The following is a 21276-nucleotide window of genomic DNA, read 5'->3' as shown; positions in this document are numbered from 1 at the left end:
AGCGATTCACAACACAAAACTGCCCTCCAGTCGCTCAAGTTGCGGTAATGAGTCCGTCAATGAATGTATTGCATGATGGTGTGGAGGGTGCATGCACCTCGCATCATGGAAATCCTGTGAACTGCCGAACGTCTGCACCTCAATGTCTCTGCCGTTGAGTATCACAATACAACATCTGAGAATCGATCACAGCCCAGCGGCGTGAGGCAGCGACGACTCAATCCAATATGTAAGAAAATGTATTTTCTGCATCTGTGTAAGGCATTTCCCTTCCGGAACAATCCAACTCTTCAGCGAACTAGCCTCCTCGAGGATGTATAAGCCATGCTTGCCTATCTGCTGTATAAATGTATGAAATCTGTAGATAAATGTTCAGAGTAAAAAAGACATGTACAGAAGATGTTTTAATATCCAGCAGAGAACTTATATTTTTACAAGTTAAAGTTTTTATACTATCCGAGAAAAAAACAATAATACTGAACCCTTTATGAAGTGAAAACAATCCAGTTTTCTATAATTGGATGTAGACGTGGATGACCAAAACAAACCTCTCGTCGTGCAGATGGGGTTACTAGGGAAATATCATGAAAGTGCCTTGTGATTTCTCATGGTTCGTGTTCGATCTGAATATCATCCCAAGTGGCGAATGAGCAGAGCGGCAGGTCAGTACACACAGCTTTACCGCGGTAAACCACCAGCCGGTACCTGCCTTCCTGTTTCAACTGCAACCAATCAAATTTTCATCCTAATTGAAGGCCTTTTACACCACACAGTTATTCACAGACTCGGGGAGTCGACGCTTATTTATTGCCTTTTATCTTGACCATTCACAATTGTGGATATCTCACTCGCCATATTTGATCAATTCATTTTCTGTCGAATTGTGTGCATTCTAATAATAGTGTGGAAATATGTCACAAAACGGGTGGTGATGGGAACACACTGAATTGTTTTTGTGCTGAAGCTGTGTGTACTGACAGAGCCGGACTTCACCATAGTAATGTGTATCCCCCTCGAAACTCTTTCTTTACTATGCAACAGAATGACCTGTGACGTCTTGAGGGGAGTCTCTGTGATCTCAAACATGTCTTCCTGTTGTGTCTGTCTTCAGTTTTCACAATTCAGCAGTGCCATAGTAGTATCATGATCAAGACTGAAGGTATTGATGTCAACGTCCAATGTGTCTGGATTTCGTCAGATTGACTTTTTGGTCCAAAATATAGGAAAGATTATTTTGTAATCGCTGAAGCATGATGTCTCACTCTCGATAGCAATTACGAGTAAATTATTCTGGTTTGTGCTGGTTTAGCAAATAATACATTTGAGTATTTGTGAAGGTGAAGTGTGTATTTTCGGCAAACCTAAACTGGTTTTCTAAAACAGCTTGCCTCATGCAAGTTGGTTGGATAAAAAGCTAGCTCCGCCCCTAAACTCACACCAATAAATGGATGAGACCTTGAAACAAGCACTGTAGGACATACTAACCTATGAATCAAATATTTTGTATATTGGAAATTAAAAAGGAAAAGTACTTTAAATTACATTACATTATTGGATTTATAATTGCGTAATAATTAAAATGACACACTTCACCTTTAAGAATGACGTTTTTCATGTGATGTTGTCTATCATACATGTGCATATGAGTCTTTCAGCCCCAAACATGTGTGTTCCCTGCCTAAGTATTGCCTATAAGACATGTCTGTTTTAACAGCCATTGTTACGAGTTTATAATGTATTTTTGTATCTTATTTTATATGTATGTAATAAACAACATTAAATGCCTTGTCTGTGTTTCCTGTGAGGTCTTGGCAGTTTGATATATTTTAGATAAATAATTATGCTTTCCCCTCATTAAAAAGCCGATAGTACATCTGGGTGTTTTATCATAAAGCTAATATTGCATATGATTACTCGGCAGCAATTCATCATAGCGGTAATTTGCTGATGGGAGGTTCTTGGTGGAGTCTGTGACTTAAGATGGTGGTGCTATGAATCAGCCACGATCTGTGCCAAGAAAGCACTTTCAGAATTGGTAGAGCTCTATTTCATCTTGGCCTTAATAAGTCACGGCTGGCATTGTCATTAGCTTCAAAGCTACATAATGCGAGGGATATTTAACGCTCTCCCATAATAGACGATCAATCAGTGAATAAGAGCAGCTTCACATCTGACCTTGACCGGGACGATCAATACCGCCTCAACAGAATAGACTATGACATTATTGGTTATTGCAATAATGGATATTGCCAGATGAGCACTTTCAGTGATTTCAAAGACTTTGGCACTGCAATGCTTAGCCTTACATTAAATGAGGCATTGTAATATTTTAGTTACCTAACTGACTTGCTTTCTAAAAATAGACAGTTCTACCAGAAAGACTCGAGAGGAAAGATGAGAGAAAATGAACATTTATTTGTCATGACCGAGGTGCGACATGGACAGAGGACCAAGACGCAGTCATCGGGAAAGGGGTTAAGACATTTATTAATGAAAGACAACCAAAAACCCACGAGGGGGTAACATAACAAAACTTTTCACGAATTTCAGCGGCTTCAAGCTAAAGCTTACATTTCCAACTGTAAAGTAGCCCAAAACATATATGTCAATTCCTAACTACTTTATGAAGTTGCCCATTTGTATGAAAGACCTAAGTGATGGATTTTGTTTAGAGATGGGGCTTAATTCTATTTTCTAACAGTCATACGTTTTCGAATGAACTCATATTAATTGCCCACCATACAATAGTTAAATCGGTTTGATGAGCTTTGTTCAAAGCATCATAAAATGAACACTAGGTGCATATCTGTGACCACACATCAATATTAGCATAATGCACTTTGTTACATTCCTAGTAGCCTTACACAGCAAGTTAAGGGATAATTTACGGTCATACAATATAATAGCGTACAGTATAGCCTAATAATAATACATTTTTACATGGTTTCTTATTAAATAAGTAAATGAGTAAAATAATGACTTTGTGCAAAACAAATTGTCATTTGTATCATAAAAATACAGTACTGAGTAAAAGTCTTAGGTCGATCACCACTGGGCTTTGTTGTTTTAATCACCATATTAACAGCCACGGGAAAAATGTAAAAGACCGTTCCAGATTTTAATTTAATGATGTACATTTCTAGATGTACTGTGGCCTTTCCAGTCCAGTGTCTGTTGAATTTTAACTAAATCTTCAGGAGTAACAAAGTCATCCCACAGCAATGGGAAAGACTGACAGCATGACAAGCCGAACTGTGATAAAAATCAAGATTATCACAGAAAATTTTTTTTTTTTACTTTTTATAAAAACATATATAAATATGTTGCTTAAATGTGAATATGAACTTGTTTTCTTTACAGTATTTGAGGTCTGAAAAAAACAGAACATATTTTCTGTTATTTTGACCTGTTATTACCGGTTTCATTTTGTGGAAATAAATGCAAATAGAAACTTTGTAATTTGGGAGAAATATTGTTAGTAATTCACAGAATGAAACAAAAAGGTTAATTAAAAAATAACTTGATCTCTAACATGAGTTGACTTCGGTTGATTTCATAAATGGTAATATTCTAATAAAGAGACTAGGAATAATCAGGGATGGATTATGATTTCGAAGGCCCCGGGGCCAGTTACCTCCAAGGGCCCACCTCCCACAGTTTTTCAGATTCCTTCCCTTAGCTGCGCATTAACAGTTATAGAAAGTGAAAGTTAAGATGATCATGAATATTAAAACCGTTCTCGCACTGCGTCAAATGCCTGTGCTTCTAAATCAAGAATGGACCGAATTAAGGCGTAAAAAACACACGTCTTTAATTGAGTGTCAAACATATGCATTTAATGCATCACATAAATAAAAACATATTTTTCACCATAAAATGCCCCTGTGATACGTCTGTAAACATCAAATCATCAAGCAAAAGATTCAGAAAATGCTATTTAAATGTATTGGGATTTCATTAATAAGTTAATTTAATAAGTTAAAGTAAGATAAAACGTATGTTGCCATGATTTGTTGATCATTTTATTTTTACAGGGTATCCACAGAGGCCTTGTATAGGCTATGGGACCCATATATTTAAACAAAGATAAACATTTGTTTTCATTGTTGTTGGGTTCTCTGTACCAAACTGGATGGCGCAACCTTGAAGTCAAGGGCCCCCTCGGGCTCGTTGCAGTCAAGGGCCCCTGGGCACTGGTCCCATTGGCCCGGTCAGTAATCCAACGCTGGGAATGATATACAAATAATATATGTGGTCATTATACCATAACACTGTAAATCAATTCAGGTCTCCAAATTTTCCAAAAACTGAACTCCCAATTCTTTTGTAACCGGTTAAACCTTTCAATTGGCACAACTGCACATTTTTACTTTTCCTTCAATTTAAAGACGGAGAAAATCCGATGCAATAAGTCACAACAATATTTTGAGTTGCCAAAATCGAATGCTTTGATGATTTATTGTCTTATATTGCTGTTTTCTTAAAAGCATGGCATGTAGTGAATATATACAGTATCAATGTCTGTTTAAGAGGCACTTTAAAGTTCACCTTCTCCACCAACAACACTCCATTCACATATCATCATGCAGTGTTCCTCACTTTACAGTCTCTCAAACGTCCACATTCTCTTTCCCACAGTCTTCTCGGACCAATCCCAGGTCGTGCATGGGAATTGCCGTGTCTATCACAGGCCTCGAATTGCCTAGGCCACTCCTGCCCTCTGCTCAGAGCTGATAAGACGCGCTAGTGGCCCGCTGGCTGTTTGGTGGTAGAAATCGCATCTTGAGTCACCACCGGGTTTTGATGCATGAAAGCGTGTGTTTGCGCAAGGAAAGAAAGAGACTCCCAAATCTCACGATTCAGCCACGGGACACTATTCTTTTCTCTCATTCCCTCACTTTCTGCACAGTTCCGCTCAGCTTGAGGGCAGAGGGGGTGTCAATTATCCCGTGGTTAGAGGAGAGGATATTCAGCGTAGATGCACTGCATCCCACAGTGAGGAGATGGAGGGATGTGTAGGAAAATGAAGAAGTTCATCTGGTAATTAAAACTGCATTGAAGGAAGCGGGGGACAGGGGCGAGAGAGGAGGTGGTAAGAACTGTGTAGGTACAGGACTTTTGGTACACTTATGTTTACAACATATCAAACCAAATAAAGAACAGAATCAACGGCGTTCATTATACATTTACAAAGCATAGAGAGATTATTTTGCCAATAGTAAACAAGTGAATTTTAAATTTATTACAACTTGTATATAAATGTCAAATTATTTTGTATCTGACGGTGTTAACACGTTGAGCGATAGTAAGCCAAAAGCTCACTTTGTGTGAAAATAAAGCAGGAGGTTGCACAGAAACAGAAAGAAAAATGTTCATTCATTTCATTTCTGTCTCTGTGGTTTAACTATGGTGTCTTTAATCATGGTAACTTCTCATGTCACATTTATTTAGATACTTTAATATTTCAGGGGTTTACATTAAATGTATCTAGTTCATTTCTGGATTCTGCAGTTTATAAATATTTACATGAAGGCAAAAATCTTGTTCCTTTTCAGAGTTATATAGTCAATAGAAAGCTGTCAATTACGCAGATGCTTTTTGTTCTACAATAAAAGTCCCTTTGAAGCACCAAGAAGTAAAAAAAACACAAATTTATAAAATTTATTTTAACCAACAAACATCCTATGGGAGATGGGAAGCATGATAAAATGTGTTAAATGGAGTACAACACACTTATTGGTAAATGTAAGTGTTTCAAAATAAACCAAAGTTTTTTATAAACAAATTTGCAAAGGGAAAAAGCTTGTAAGTGTAATGTGTTAAAATCCTGTGGAAATCTTCAGCTTTCTAGATCTGCACTTCAACCGTGAGGTGTGTCAATAGTGATCCTAAAACAAATCTGGAATTGTAAAAATGTGGACTGTTTTAAAGCCTGTTTTACTGCCATGGTTTGGACAAACAGATAGACCTCACCTAAACCATTGCTGGTGCAATCTCAGACAGTTGGGAGTAATGTTTTGATAGAATTCCAAGTCACTGTGTTAAGGGGAAATCAACCCACGGATAGTTAACTTATACTGTAGGTGTCTCTGCTTACTGCGCAATACTATCAAGCATTAAAATGAACAAAATGACACCTTCACCTTGCAAATTCAAGACTGAAAGAGTGAAAGTGACAAAGATAGAAAGAGAGACAGTCCCCACGCTGACTGCATTAGCATGTGGGGGTGGGATCACGTTCCTACTGAATCGGCAAACCTCATTCCCCACACTTAGGAGCCAAGACGCCCCCCTAATGTGGAGTGTAACACAACGCAATGAGCCTGAGAGGAGATGAAGAGGGGGGGATGTCTAATGAGGAGGTAATTGGGCAAGGGAGATCTGAAGGAGCTTTACAATAGGCCAAGAGAGAGAAAGTGGAGCCGGTCTGGGTGAGAGAAAGAGCCCTGAGGGGGTGTTTAGCAGGAGCAGGAAGGATCGTCTTAGCTGAGCCGAGAGCGTTGCTGACCTTCATGTCCGAGCAGGGCGCTGCGGCTCAGCTTTCTGGTGACTGGGTGGCGTGCTTCACTGCAGAACAGGACATGCTGTCGGGGCGATGCTGACTCCAGTCGGTCGAAATGGTTGTCATGTAAGGAGGGTAACGCATGTGCTTCCAGCAGTAACGTGTATATTATTACATACTCCAAATGAACCAAATGCCATTTATTTGAAAGACAAAAAACACAAGTACATATTTGTTTTTTAAAAAGATGTTTGTTACGTGCAATGGGTAAAATAATAGACATAGCAGTCAAAATGTAATTTAAATCTGGACTTGCAATCGTTGAACATGCCTAGAAAATGTGAGGATCTTGACAGGAAGTGAATTTATAAAACTACATAAATCAATAATATCAGCTTTGAAAGATATCGGAGAAAGGGGCTTGAAAAGGGAAATTACTTTTGAGAAAATATCTAATATCATTTTTGTAACAAATGCTATTTGGTTTGAAGGGATGAACTTTGCAAATGTGGGCCAGTCTGGACCACCAATAAAAACGTTATACTTATTACAGTGTATACTTTATACTATTGTATATACCTTATACGTAAATCTATAAATATTTAATCACATTTTTAAACTAAATGTATTCATTTTTATGTAATGATTGCAATTTGTATAATAAATCTTTAGTGCCGTCAAATGAATGTGTTTGTATTTATACAATACATATATATATACTGTATTTGTGTGTGTGGGCATGTGGTGCCTGTGTACATATAAATGCGCGCACATATACATATATATATGACTCATATTATATAGAAATATACAGAAATATATATACATTTATATTTAAATATAATTTAAATAAACTTTATGAACTATAAAGTACAAGTATAAATTACATAAATAAACATGGCACTTATTTTTTAATCGATTAATCACAACTAATTGATTTGATGGCACTAATTACGTGTTATTTCCTGTGTACCTGTTGCATCATTATGTCAGATAATATATAATATTTAACTTTATTTATTTCTTTACATATCCGTGCCCTAACTGTATTACAAGGTTGAAACCATATTATAATGATCACATTCAAAACATTCGGAACAACACATAATCCGATTGTTTTCACCTGATGTTCCTATAGTGAATATTTTGTAAATCAACATTGTTTTGTTCTGAGCTGTAATGAGCTGTATTATCATGAAACAGCCTGCTGTTAATGCGAATTTCCGAGCACTCCACTGCAGGATTCGTTGACGCTTCCCGCTTCAGTTTGTTCGCCCGAGGCGAGGTTTGTGCATTATAAACATGACTAAATGAACAGCAGCACGGCTCTGTTGTAAGAGTGGAGTAATTAGCTTCTGCTTATCTGCTTATTGTGCCCTTTGGCACTAGCTGAATCTAACCCCTATTAAACTGCAGCCTTATCAGGAACCGACATAGTGTAATGCCCATTTCTGATGAGACTTGAAACTTGCATCCATGTAATGTCCAATCAACTGGACCACATGATGAGAACTGGCAAATGAGGGATTACAGACGAAAAAAATAAAACATGTATTAAGAAACATAACAGGCCTACAGTTTTTTCTATTTCGTTTGAAAATCAAAGCGTGCTGAGAAACATGAATCTTTCAAACAATGACACTGAATGGTAAGAATGAGTATTTCTTTCTAGATGGGATAATGTTCATAATGGATGTGATCGCCCGAAGTCAATGACGGTAATGAAAGACATTTCAGTGTATGTCACACTCGCTTTTGGTTCTCATACGATAGTAGAGAATGTCTGATTCGCAGGTAATTGTGATAACATGGGGGATTGTGTGAAAAGAATTTCCAGTCGGAATGCACATTCATTCAGTTCAATTTATGCAAATAGCTACGACTACAAATCACTCCCACAGTAGGCTACAGAGACACACAGTTAAATACTTCACTATTAAATCACTCGGTGGGTGCATTGCAGCAGGGACCAGAAAGTAAAGACATTCATCCCTCGCTCTATTTTTTCTGAGGAAAGAATGTTTCAGAGTATGTTCATTTCATATGCTAATTCTCCCTGTGAGAACACAGTGAATGAGTTGGTTCCTTAATGCTTATTTTCACCATTTAGCATCAAACTAAAAAAAGTTAGCCTGAAGTGACCCAGGCAGGTAGCCAAACAAGCAAGAGAAGAGTCTTTACAAACCATCGTGAGAACTTTTCTGCGTTTACAATAGTTTTTACCCCCTCAAAGACTTAAGCACGTTTCCACTCATTGAAGATCAGTTTGATCCAAAGAATGAGAAGTTCACTTCGATCTCTGTTGATGGGTGAACGTCACACATACATGCCTGGACAAAACCACAAGATAGAATAACATATATTTTGTTTGATATCATCTACCATTGACTCCCATTATACTTATTATTTCCAGTATGGCTGTAAATTAGGGCATGATATCTGTTTGGTTACTCACATTCTTCCAAATATCTTCCTTTGTGTTTATCAGAACAAAGACATTTATACAGATTTGGAACAATCTGAGGGTGAGTGAACGATGACGGAATCTCTTTAGAGGTTGTTTACTGTTGAAAAAAGTAAAAATCATCCTATCCTGACAGGTTTCTTTGCATTTAATCTGTGAAATTGACTCTTCTTGATTCTCAGATCACACAGAGTAGCAAATATTTTATAACACAGTGAAATATCAAAGAATGACGCATCTTCTCCACAGCGTTCACTGTTCTCAGCACATGAATCAAAAAAGTTCACTCCAAGACTTCTTGGGATTCTGGATATAGGAGACTGTGAGATCATGAAACTCAATTGAACTTTCAAACTCTTTGTCTGGGTGAACTGATGGAGCATAAAGAATTACAGATTTGTTTTGGAGGTGTTGTAATTCTTGCCAGTTGCCCCTCACTGTGCATTCACTCCCTCCCCGACCGACGGATTTCAAAGAAGAACGTCCCCCTCCCGTTTGCCGTTCTGTGTTGCCGTTTCCATGGTTACCAAGCTTCAGTCTGTTTTGCCCCCTTTCCTTGTTTTGCATCCCATAATGGGGGTCTAAATGGAACAGGAAGGGAACACTGGCAAAGTGGGGGGCGGGGGTGAAGCTGTGAAAGAGTAACAAAAACAGTACGAAATGCATTGATCATGACATCACCAACATTTCCCACAGCAGACAGTGTCTTGATGAGAGTTCGGGCTTCCATTCATCGGCCTGGGGTTGGCTTTCCGAGAGCTTGGAGAGGCCAGCACTCCCTTCATCTCAATGGGCTTTTTGTTGGGGAACAGAAGGAGCTGTTTCTAGGCTTGTAGAAAAGCTCGGCTAATTCACTTGAGTTACCAGGAAGCCTCGGCCTGCAAGGATGGCAACAATGGCAAATTTGATTGCCTCACTTTGATGGCCCAAGAACTCCCCGCTGGAGCACTAGAATCCTAATGGGAGCTGCTTTTTCTTTTCGTTGGGTTTTTCGATCTGCCCCGCCCCTGTGTCCAAACACATTTCTTCATCTCTTCATCTGTTTTGATCCCATGGCAGCCTGACTAACTCTGACATATTTCAGTCTTTCAAATTTTTGTGCACAGCCTTAAAGGGAAGCAATCGCTCTGTGCATGATATTAGAGTGCCCCCTATAGGTCTGTGCCTCAAAAGGAAAATGCTTAATTGTTATTTTATAACCAAAAATAAAGACTGTAAATTAGGCACGCCCGAATTATATTCATAGATTTTTATGTATGATCAGATTATTTATAAATATTATTATATTTATATTCATATTTTTGTTTATATGAATTGTAATAAAATAATATACTAATTCAATAATATATTACACTAATATATAATATATAACACTAATATTGACCAGTGTGAAGGATAATGTTTCCCTTAGAAAAACAAATTTCAATGCAGAAATGAATATAGAAATGCAATGTCATCAAGCACGTCTGTAGGTGACCTCAGGGATTGTTTGTAAAGTTGTAAAAACTCAATCAACTATAATAATGATTTAGAATTTGAGCTGACATGTGATTTTGTGAAGAATGTAAAGAACGTAAGGCAACCTGCAATTTAATGTAAACCGTGATGACGACACAAAACCAGTTGCGCAATACAGCTTTAAATAAGATGATATTCGTTCTTCGTTTGAAGTATACTGGATTCGGCCTAAAATATCAAACTTTTCAATGTCTCTGTGCTGTATTTATTTACCTGATTCAAGATCAGTCTCATCATAACTCAGATTAAAGAGACAGTTCACTAAAAAAAAATGCATTTACTCACCTTCTATGTGTTCCAAATATGTATAAATGTCTTTGTTCTGATGAATACAGAGAAAGATATTTATAACCAAACAGTTCTTGAAAAAAAATGACAATTGTAGTCAAAAGTGCCCCAGAACTGTTTGCTGTCCTACATTCTTCCAAATATCTTCTTTTGCGTTTAACAGAACAAAAACATGATTCATATATTTTTCCTACTATCGTAGTCAATGGAGTCCAAGAACTGTTTGGTTACAAGTATTCTTCCAAATATCTTTCTCTGTGTTCATCAGAACAAAGAAATATATACAGATTAAGAAAAACTCAAATGTGAGTTAATGCTTTGACATTTACAGGTCGTGTGCTGCCATCTTTTGGCTGATCTCAGAACTACATGTGAAACAGAAAAAGCACTGTTGGCAAAGCCTTTAGTGTTTTTCTTGCATCCATATACTAATTTATGCACAATGGGATGAGCACGTGGGACAATGAATATCTTAGTGACACCGAACATAAACTAATACTCCAATTACATCTGGATCTTAATGACTACACATTGAATGGATGGGCTGATCAATGGAAAGACTGACCAAATATTCCAGTATCCAGTACACCAATGATTCTCAAATCAATGATTTATTACAAAAATGCAAGACACATAACCAGTTATCTAATGGCAAACACAACACAAAAACATACATTTCTAGTGAAGAAAGGTCTGCTGCATTGAAACAGCTACAGCAACCAAAACCAACCTTAAATGACTAACAAAATACAAGGAGTGTGGATAGGAGAGGACCCCTTTTTTATCACAGCAAAGAATAATGAGAACAATGGGAATAAAAGAGCCATAAAATCAGGGAACATACTTTACACTTCAAGAACAAAGGAAACATTTCTAACACAATGTCGCTTTTCCTTTTTAATAACAAACATCATTCTGGATGTAACAGTGTAATCTGTGCTTCACTTGTGCAACCTCCCTCCAAAGTCTCATAAACACCAAAAATAGGTTAGTAATTGCTGTTCAATTCAAATCCAGACAGTAAGCAAAGGTCCAGAACTGAACACTGAACAAAAGACTGACTGAATGCTGTGTAATGAACGGAAGTGGTGCATGTGCGCATTGAAAAGCTTTGGTCTCACACTAAGCAGCTGAGGGCACTTGATCAATTTTTAGAATGCGTGGAAGATATTTCCAAGTTTCAAGTTCTCCGGTGTTAAGGACAACCGTTCCAATTCACTTAATATGTAGTGCTTTTGTCTATAAATACAATAGTGCAATGCTTGTTAAAATATGAAATCCCTTGGCTATTCCATAACATTTAATTATACAGAAAAATAATTCAGATAGAACTTTTAAACGGCATCTTCTTACACATATACAGAAGTAAAAAGCTTTTTTTGTGAGTATATCCTCTTATTCGTCAAGTGCACACCGAAATGTGCAATATTTTAAATCTGTACACATTGATGTCTCACAAGCATCCACTGGATATGGATTTCATATTTTGACAAATGATCAGTACGAGGAACAATGTGTAAAAATCACACAATCATATCCATCAGTTCCAGACAAACCATAAATGATAAAATCACTCACAAACGCTTTAACTTTGGAACAGTATTTTCAGGTGAAAAAGCATCTGTTGGTCTAAGATATTAAGTCACTAAATATTGGGAAATAATTGATTCAGATTGCAATCTGATTGCACTTAATGGAACCCGGGTCACAAAAATTGCATATAAAATGTACTGTTACTCTACTATCAACCATCAATTCAACCTTATCTTTGTCCTTGACTACCCACGCTCTCACCTTTGAACAGCCAAACCCCCCCCAAATAAGCACTTGGTTTTCACAGGTTAGTGCAAGCACAGAAAATAAATAACATGTGTATTGCCAATGTCAGCTGATTCTTTGTGAATACCCACAAATAGAGACATAAATAACACAGACGGGCTGGCAAATAATTACCCGGCTATTAAAGTGAATGGAACAGAAAAGGGAATGTCAAAAAAACAAGCAAACATCTTTTGCATTAACAAAGGCGGTCACTCCACCCTCTAGCCAGAACGGTTTAAATATTACTGGAATATTAGATAGAACTCTTGAGAACACACTGAGATTCTTTGCAAAAAGGGGTAAAGCAAAAGCATCAAACACACATCAATAACCATTTTCCTCATCAGCTCGCCCTTGACCGGTATCACAAAATGTCAAGAAAGGTCCAGAAGCCCTGAGTCTGCTGTGCGTGAGTTCAACACCTCTGTCCATCTCACTCAGACTCAAAATCCAGCGGTGCCAACTCATCAATGACCAGTTCCTCGTCGCAATGTTTCGGGGACAGCTTGATCCCCATGTGTACCTTCTTATGCCTAGAGAAGCTGGAGGAGTGAACGAAAGTCTTCCCGCACTGTGGGCACCGGTAGAGCTTCCCCGAAGCGTGCGTTTGCTGGTGCTGCTTCAGGTTGGACAGCCGAATGAAGGTCTTCTTGCAGACGTTGCAGGTGTAGTGCTTGTCGTTGGCGTGCATGTGCTCGTGGCGGGAAAGGCTTGTGGTGTGGCTGAAGCGCTTTTCGCACATGCAGCAGGAGTACGGTCGCTCCTCGTTTGGGAGGTATAGCCTCTTCTTGCTGCCCTTTTTGCGCTTGTTTTTCTTGCACAGGGTGTAGTAGTTGGGCTTGTCGCGAGAGCACAGCTTCAGGCGGATCTTCAGGTCCGAGGATTTGTTGAGCTCATCTTTGCCCTGCGTGTACGTGTTGAGCAGCTGTCGCACATGTGCCACCTGGTGCTTGGAAAGGGCGGCGGAGTGGCTGAAGACCCTGTCGCACTGCGGGCACTGGTACTGCTTCTGTCTTTGTCCTGAGGGGTTTGATCTTCTGTTCGTGCTGTGACTGGATGAGAAAGCGTGTTGGGCCATGATAGGAGTTGGGGGTGGGTCCGAGTACAACGGCCTGACTGTTTTATCCAGGCCTTTTTTATGGATGAGCCTATGCCGTGACAAACTAGAACTGTGATTGAATGTCTTGCCGCATATGTTGCACGTGTGCAGTCTCTTGGTTTTGTGGCATTTCTTGTGTATCGCCAAAAGCCGCTTACCGTTGCACCTCATCCCGCACATGTTGCACGGGAGAGACTTTTTGCTGTCCCCTAACTTGCCGAACTCTTTAGAGGAGGACAGGGACGTCCTATCCGAGTGTACGTGCAGATGGCGTGCGAGACTGGACGAATGGTTGTAGGTTTTTCCACAGATGTGGCAGTTATAGGTTCTGGATTGAGAAGCCTCCTTCTGCCAGCATGTATCGGAAACTTGCGCGTCGTCGCACGGCTGACTAATCCCAGGCTCCGTGCCATCATCCAAGTCCGGCTCGCTCACCACCTCTTCCACGTGCGTCGCCATCAAATCCGGAACTCCGTCGTCGCATTCCGGGAACACGGACTCGTAAGGGACGAAGAACGTCTCGTCCGGATCCAGTTTGACCATCTGATCGGAAGTGAAGCAGGCTCCATCTTCCAAATCTTTTTTCACGCAGGATATAGTGAATTTGGAGCCCGCCTCGGCCCACTTGACCACGTATTCGATGGGTTGGGTGTCAAGTTCCACCGTGATGAAGTCTGCTCCTAAAGCATCCTGCTCGGAGCAGGTCAGCTCGGTCTCTATCTCTTCCATTAGGCCTGATCTTCACGACCCTTCTGGTTGCAATCTCACTGGGGAGCGTTGACTATGCCAGGATTAATTTACACATCAAATCCTGGTAGGAAACAAGAATAAAAGTGAGAAATTTATAAATAACTTGCTTTTTATGTAACATTCTAGTATATAATATATAGTATGTCCACCGGCGTGATTCATTTGCCACATCTTTGAATTTATTAATCATAACGTTTACACGTTTTTAAAGAATGTTCTTACGAATCTTTCTTAAATTTAGTAAGTGATCTTAAATAATCGAAATAATACAGAACATTAAGAAGAATCGTTCTTGTATTTAGAAGAATGATAAAATGCTCTAAAGAATCGCTCACATTTATGGGACAATATAATACATCTTTCTAAAATGTATAGACATTTCCAAACTAGTCCCCATTTAGAGGAGGTTCTGAAGAATAATTCGGACATTCCAAAGACTCATGATTGTATGTAGTGAACATCACAAAGAATAATTTTTGTATTCAAAGAACATTACAAACAATCTTGATGACATTTAAAGAATGTTCTGAAGAATCATTCTGACATAGTGAACAATCTGAAGAATCATTCTGACATAGTGAACGATCTGAAGAATCATTCTGACATAGTGAACGATCATAAGAATCATTCTAAGAGAACGTTTCAAAGAATCATTACATTAAGAGACGATTCTGAAGATTCATTCTGACATTCTACAGAATCACGACGCTGAAGACATCAGAGAATGTTCTTCGCGCGCAATCTGTCAAATCCAAATCCATCGAAACGCGACAATATGTCGAAGTGTAAAATGAAAGTAGATTCGCGCGAGGTATTTCCTCATCTGCAGCATGCCGCGATGACTCCCACATCTCCGCATATTTCGCGCGTCAACGTCAGTCAGCCTCGTCTATTTATAAACTCACCCTCTCTGATCTATAAGAAGGAGAACCAAAACAATTTGCCAAAATCATCGACAATGAAGGGAAAACAACTAAACAAAAGCGATACAGTGGTAAACAGGAAGCACAACTGTGCATGGACACGGTGCATTGTGGGAAAGGATTAAATGGGGCTCCATCCGAGCGCGTCTTACTGAAATGTGTCCTTTATACGCATTTAATTTCTCTCGTGTTAAACATCTCCGCGTCAGGATTTGACGTTTCGAAACTAAATGTAGACAAAAATGGCTTGTGAAGCGCTCTGACCTTGTGAGGAATGGACATTCGACCTAACCTGACTGTACACATATGGCTTCGATTCAATCTCAACCTTAATAAAACTGCACATGCATTCAATATCACATACAAAGACAACAGAACATGATGTGTATCTATATAAATGTAGCCCAGGTAGATATGCATCCTAACACGCACTACGTGCCGTACACTTTGTACTTTCTGTTTTACTGCCAAGTGGCGTGAAAACTGGCACTCGCGGCTGGTCGGAGAATATAATGTAATCAATAACCATTGCAATGTATGGATAATACAAGAGACACGGTCCAAAAAGCCAGTGAATGTTGCACGTTGAAGCAACATTAAAATTCCCTCCAAACAGAGCAAGATCTTGAGTCACAAGTCGTGTTATTGTGATGATGAGGGAGGACTCGGACAGTGACATATGGTCGGTATGGCCGCATGATCTCAAATGCATTTAAATTCCCCAGAACAGCAAACTGAGCGCCAAGCGATCACTGTAGTATCATCTTCCTTTCCCACGGCTGCACTTCATTTGTTGACTTACCAAAGGCGTCCACACTTCCGTCGCTTTGAAATCCGTTAAATCGGTTTTAAATATAAAGTATAAAGTAATTACCGAGAAGATAATCTGCTGTTTGGTCCTTGGAAATCGCTTCTCGCCGCACCTCTGTCAGATCATAGCCGGTGTCGTCACGACTGTCAGTTTAGATGTGTTTGGCCTAATGCGGCAATGCGCAGACTCATTGTCGTATGACAAAAACTACCGCGAGAACGACCTGAAAGCACAGCTTTCGACTCGCTCTCGCGGTACTTTAATATCATATGCCGATATGTCTGCGTAGCACTGCAGAAGGTCGAACATCTATTTTTCAGCCGTAGGTCGTTGCCACGTACATACACCATAGGGATCGACCTGTAAATTCATTAGTAAACACGGGCATCACTGTCCATATGCTTTTGAATCTGGTTACAAATCGTTTGTAGTCGCAAAAGCTGTCGCGGTGGTCATTCGATAAAAGCTTCGCGAGCATGATTTAATGTCGGTTTATTCTCACCACGAAGCTGTTTTCCGTAAATCACAACGTCGAAATTTGAACGTTGATCGTGTTATACAGGATAGAGGTGTTTTGGAAGGAGCACGTTCGTCCATTTCAGCAATCTCTGTAATATCAGTACTTTATTAACTGAACAAAACAAAAGTACACAAAATAGAGGATCTCCCAATGTAACATGAATACATAAGTATGAATAAATAAAGGTGTTTATTCTGACCTGATTACTAACGTTAGCTCACTGGAAGATTACAAGTGAAGAGTGGTTCCAAGATGAGAAGAAAATGCATTTTATTATGTTTTTATTATTTTGTTAGTTGTTAGTTATGCTGTATTTACATTTTGTTATTATGGCTCAAAACAACTGATGTTTGATTGATATTAATTGGAATGCACAATAATAAAAACATGATTTTTGAAAAACGGAGGCATCATTTTGGAATCGAACTCTGCGGGCGTTCACTGTTGCCCATCAGTTAACAAAAGTTTCCCAGAGCCATTCGTTTTAAGTTGGACGTAAGTTGTCAAGCAAGTAAAATGTGCAAATGACCTGACGGGTAGATATGGAGATGGAGCCACCAGGAACAAGCTCGAGAGCTTCTTATGATTGTTTGGATCTCCTGGCCCACAATATTCAAAGACAGAGCTCGATGTAGTGCCATGTAAATCACAGGAGATACAATAGCAGTAACTGTATTGTATATGTAAGATTATAAATATCACATGAGTAGGCTACAGGCAGACGAAAGATAATATTTCTACAGCAATATCAATATAATAGAAATGATCTTATTTTCAAATGTTTCTGACACACTGCATACAGAGACAGAAGTGCATCTTGTTTTTACAGTGTCGGGCATGAGCTCCTCTCTGCATACCTTAATGTATCTCACACAGGTAAGAGATGAGATGTATGGTTCTGCCTCTTGTCTTTATATTTGAGATTAGGGATGTAACGATTACATTTTTGAAAATGATTTATTTTACTAAATGAGTTGAGGCAAATAGAAATGAACAACTGCCCTTTTATTATTTCTCTAATGTTGGACATTGTCGTATTTTATGTCAAATAACTAAATTGCCGTTTTAAAACAACAACAATGAATAATACAAACGTATCTTTAATATAAACACACTAAGACTTTGTCTGTGCTTTTCCTAACTTTTACTTTTTTGAGAGATTTCAGCATATCCACACTTACCAAGTTTGCAGAGAAAGCGGCCCCATCCGTATTTGAGATTTATTAAGGCTGATCTTGTCTGGGATTTCAATGTGCTGACAGGATACAGATGTGTCCATTTCACACACTGGAGCAAACAAGAACCGAGGATGCTTCGAGCTGGCTTTCCTGTTGCATCACAGGTATCTTGGTTGTTCTTCAGAAGTGATCAGAAGGTTGCCGGTTCTAATCTCAGTGCCAGCAGGTCATGACTGAAGGGCCCTTGAGCAAGGCACCTCACCCCTGATTGCTCTGCAGTAATGTGCCACTGTATAAAAACTACTTGTAAGTCGTTTTGGATAAAAGCGTCTGCCAAATGAATAAATGTCTTCATCACATTTTACTGCAATCCCATATAAATGCAATTATGTCCAAAGGTTCTGCTATTGAAAACACATTTTCTCATTACGGATTAAATTATAGGCATTACAATTGCAATGACAAGATTAAAACATTTACTAGTAATTTACTTAGTATTTGACAGCGTTAAATTATGATTATGTTATTGGGCTTTCAGTCTGTCTGTTATGGTTTTAATCATTTTGGCCTAAAGGTGCTGTCTTTGGAGCTGTAAATAGACTTCGAATGGGCTGAAACCAGAAACATGGCTAGGTCCAAACCTCGAAAATGTACAGTAAGTACAGCACATAATGCACACAAATAATACTTTTACATAACACCTGTCATAAAGAGACGAAAACTCACATGCACATCCACACATTTGGAGTTAGGAATGCAGTCACTGTGTCTACATGAATAATCCAATCAGATTGATTCTTGAACAAGGTAAACATACTGACTATTATTAATATGCGTTAAGTACTTTTCAATGTAATTATTTATTGAATCTTTTATGACATCATGACCGCGCGGTTTATAAAGCATATAACCAGCAGAGGGCAGTGTTCGCCATAGTGTTAACAATGAGTACATTTCCTGGAAAGCTGAGATCAGTCAACATACACTAGACTGGACACATTCCATGTCAGTGGCAAAACATTCTCATGAATAGGTAGACAAACCAAAGCAAGTTGTGATGTCGTGTTGTGGTATACCATGTTCCATTCAAATTAGACACATTAAATTTTCCTTTAAAATAAACTTATTTACGTCAATATATTAAAGAAAATGCTTTAGCTGTAATACTAATTTAAATCAAATGAATGTGGGGAAATAAAAAAATCTTTACAGGATATCTAGAATACTTGATTCTGATCCGGTGGATCACCCAGCAGTCTGCTAACCAATCTACTCTTTCACATAATAAAATAATGAATAAAATAAAATAATAAAACTAATCAAATATTTTATTTAAACCTCAATATGTAGTTCAGTTACTTATGTAGAAGTTACTAAGATAGTTTTCTCACTTGTATTTATTGCTTCTGCTTAATTTATTCTCATTTTAAGTCATTCAAAACATTTGCTAGGTGAATTAACAGTAATGTAATGGATTTACATGATCTCCTGGGTTTGGATAGTTAAGTTGGTAGGAAAAACACACGATTGTTTCAAAACTGCTGATATAGACAGAAATCTTTCTGACCTTACAAGATTCCGGTCCACTTCAGTCAGTGTTTGTTTTTGCAGCTGTTATCTGGTCGGATGGAATTGTTTGTGCAATAATGTCAAGCATAATCTATAAAACAAGTGCTATTACTAAATATAAATGTCCAGGGATATCCTAGGAATAGACATTTACTAAACCAGGAGGTATTATTTTGTAAATTTTTCTGTGTTTGGTCATGTATGTTTAGGTCTGTAAATTTTAAAATCAGATGTGTTGGCTGTTTGAAATCAATAGCTCAGAAACATCTGTGTGTACACACCTGTGTGACCTGCACAGTGGTCATGTGGTCAAGGCTGCACTAACATGCAGATCTTTGCTGATTGGTTGAGTGTACAGTATTGTGCCAAAGTCTCCTGCACTCCTTCTGTCTGACGTGCAAAACTCACTACTTGATAATGTTTTGATAAAGATTCCCTGTCACACTGTAGTCACATGTCGTAATGTTAGAAAGGTCAAGGAAGTAGTTTATGAATGATCCAACCTAGAAATAACCCAGGTGACAATCTGTGTGTGACGGAGAAAAATCTGACAAATAACTTCCTGTTTGTGAAAAGCCAACTGTGCTATTGGGATTTAGGGAAATTGTGAATATCAACATTAACTCTTAATCTGTGCTCTCTCTCATTCAGACTCCTGAACATGGTGACCTGCCAACACTTTGGGCTCTGAAGGTGAGTGCCACAAGGTTGACCCTCCCTTCCCATTAAAATGTTCTGGTTCAAATCCTACCACTTGGGCAGATTCTTCAGGGTGTCATGGAGGGGCTCACTGTCTACTGCTCACCACAGGATCACTGGGGTCCCTCAGGGATCGGTGCTTGGATTGCTGCATTTTTCCATCTACACGACATCCTTGGGACCCATCATATGGGCACATGGCTTCTCGTATCACTGATATGCTGACAACACCCGGATCTACAATTCGTTTCACTCATACGATACCACTGTAGAAAGGTTAGACCCTATCTCACTGACCATTCGGCACAACTCCTTGTCCAGGCCCTGGTAATCTCAAGGTTGGACTACTGCAATGCTCTCCTTGCTGGTCTTCCTGCAAGGCTATCAAGCAGCAGCACGCCTCGTTTTCCAACAGCCCAAAAGGGCTCATGTGACACCCCTTTTCATCTCTCTCCACTGGCTACCGGTTGAAGCCCGTATCAGATTCAAGTCACTGATTCTTGCCTACAGGACTATTACTGGATCTGCACCGGCATACTTTCACACCCTCATACACCCCATCAAGAACCCTGCGTTCAGCAAACAAGCGGCATCTTGTATTGTCTTCTCATAAGGGCATTAAATCGCTTTCCCGCTCATTCTTCTTCACAAGTCCTTCCTGGTGAAACATTCTTCCTAATTCGGTCCAGTCAACCACATCTCTCACAACCTTCAAAAAACTACTTAACACCCATCTCTTCTGTGAATACTTGTCAGATAAATGAAAAATAAAATATATATATATATATATATATTTTGTTGAAACTAGTAACTTTGTATTAGCACCTAATGTACTATTGCTCCTGTATGACATATCGCTTATTGCTAGCTGAACTCTTTGTAAGTTACTTTAGATAAAAGCATCTGCTAAATTACTAGATGTAAATGTAAACAGAAAGTTTTACAGTTCTTATAAGGAAATACAGTGCAGGTGTTTTTACTACAGTGATGAACCTCTTTCATACAGAAAACAAAGATCGCTGGGCTTTTATAAAAATGTTCTGATTCCTTGTTGTGTTTAAGGAAACTCCTGCTAGCACATGAAACCACAACTGCATTTCCCATCATGCTTTGCTGCAGAGTTCTGAGAGAAGA

General features: G+C 38.8%; 1 protein-coding gene across 4 annotated transcripts; it reads right to left on the bottom strand.

Moving 5' to 3' along the window:
* Positions 1-11352: 11352 nt before the first annotated feature.
* Positions 11353-16309, bottom strand: LOC306903471 (uncharacterized protein). Of its 4 annotated transcripts, none has more exons than XM_079472652.1 (2): positions 16168-16292; positions 11353-14503 (listed from the first exon to the last, which is right to left on the bottom strand). In XM_079472652.1, exon 2 carries the CDS (start codon positions 14419-14421, stop codon positions 13027-13029), a length of 1395 nt encoding a protein of 464 aa, XP_079328778.1. In that variant the 5' UTR covers positions 14422-14503; positions 16168-16292; the 3' UTR covers positions 11353-13026. The 4 variants fall into 4 exon arrangements, with proteins under 4 accessions (XP_079328778.1, XP_079328780.1, XP_079328781.1 ...); XM_079472654.1 differs by lacking the exon at positions 16168-16292 and adding an exon at positions 15100-15461; XM_079472655.1 differs by having other exon boundaries at positions 11359-14503; positions 16240-16309.
* Positions 16310-21276: the final 4967 nt, after the last annotated feature.

This window comes from Barbatula barbatula, assembly GCF_947034865.1.
Source record: "Barbatula barbatula genome assembly, chromosome: 14".
Lineage (NCBI taxonomy): Eukaryota > Metazoa > Chordata > Actinopteri > Cypriniformes > Nemacheilidae > Barbatula > Barbatula barbatula.
This window is presented reverse-complemented; position numbering and strand designations above follow the sequence as displayed.

What these genes read in the sequence shown, in the direction of transcription:
- LOC306903471 (XM_079472655.1), bottom strand. Translation starts at nt 14,421, where the DNA reads ATGGAAGAGATAGAGACCGAGCTGACCTGCTCCGAGCAGGATGCTTTA.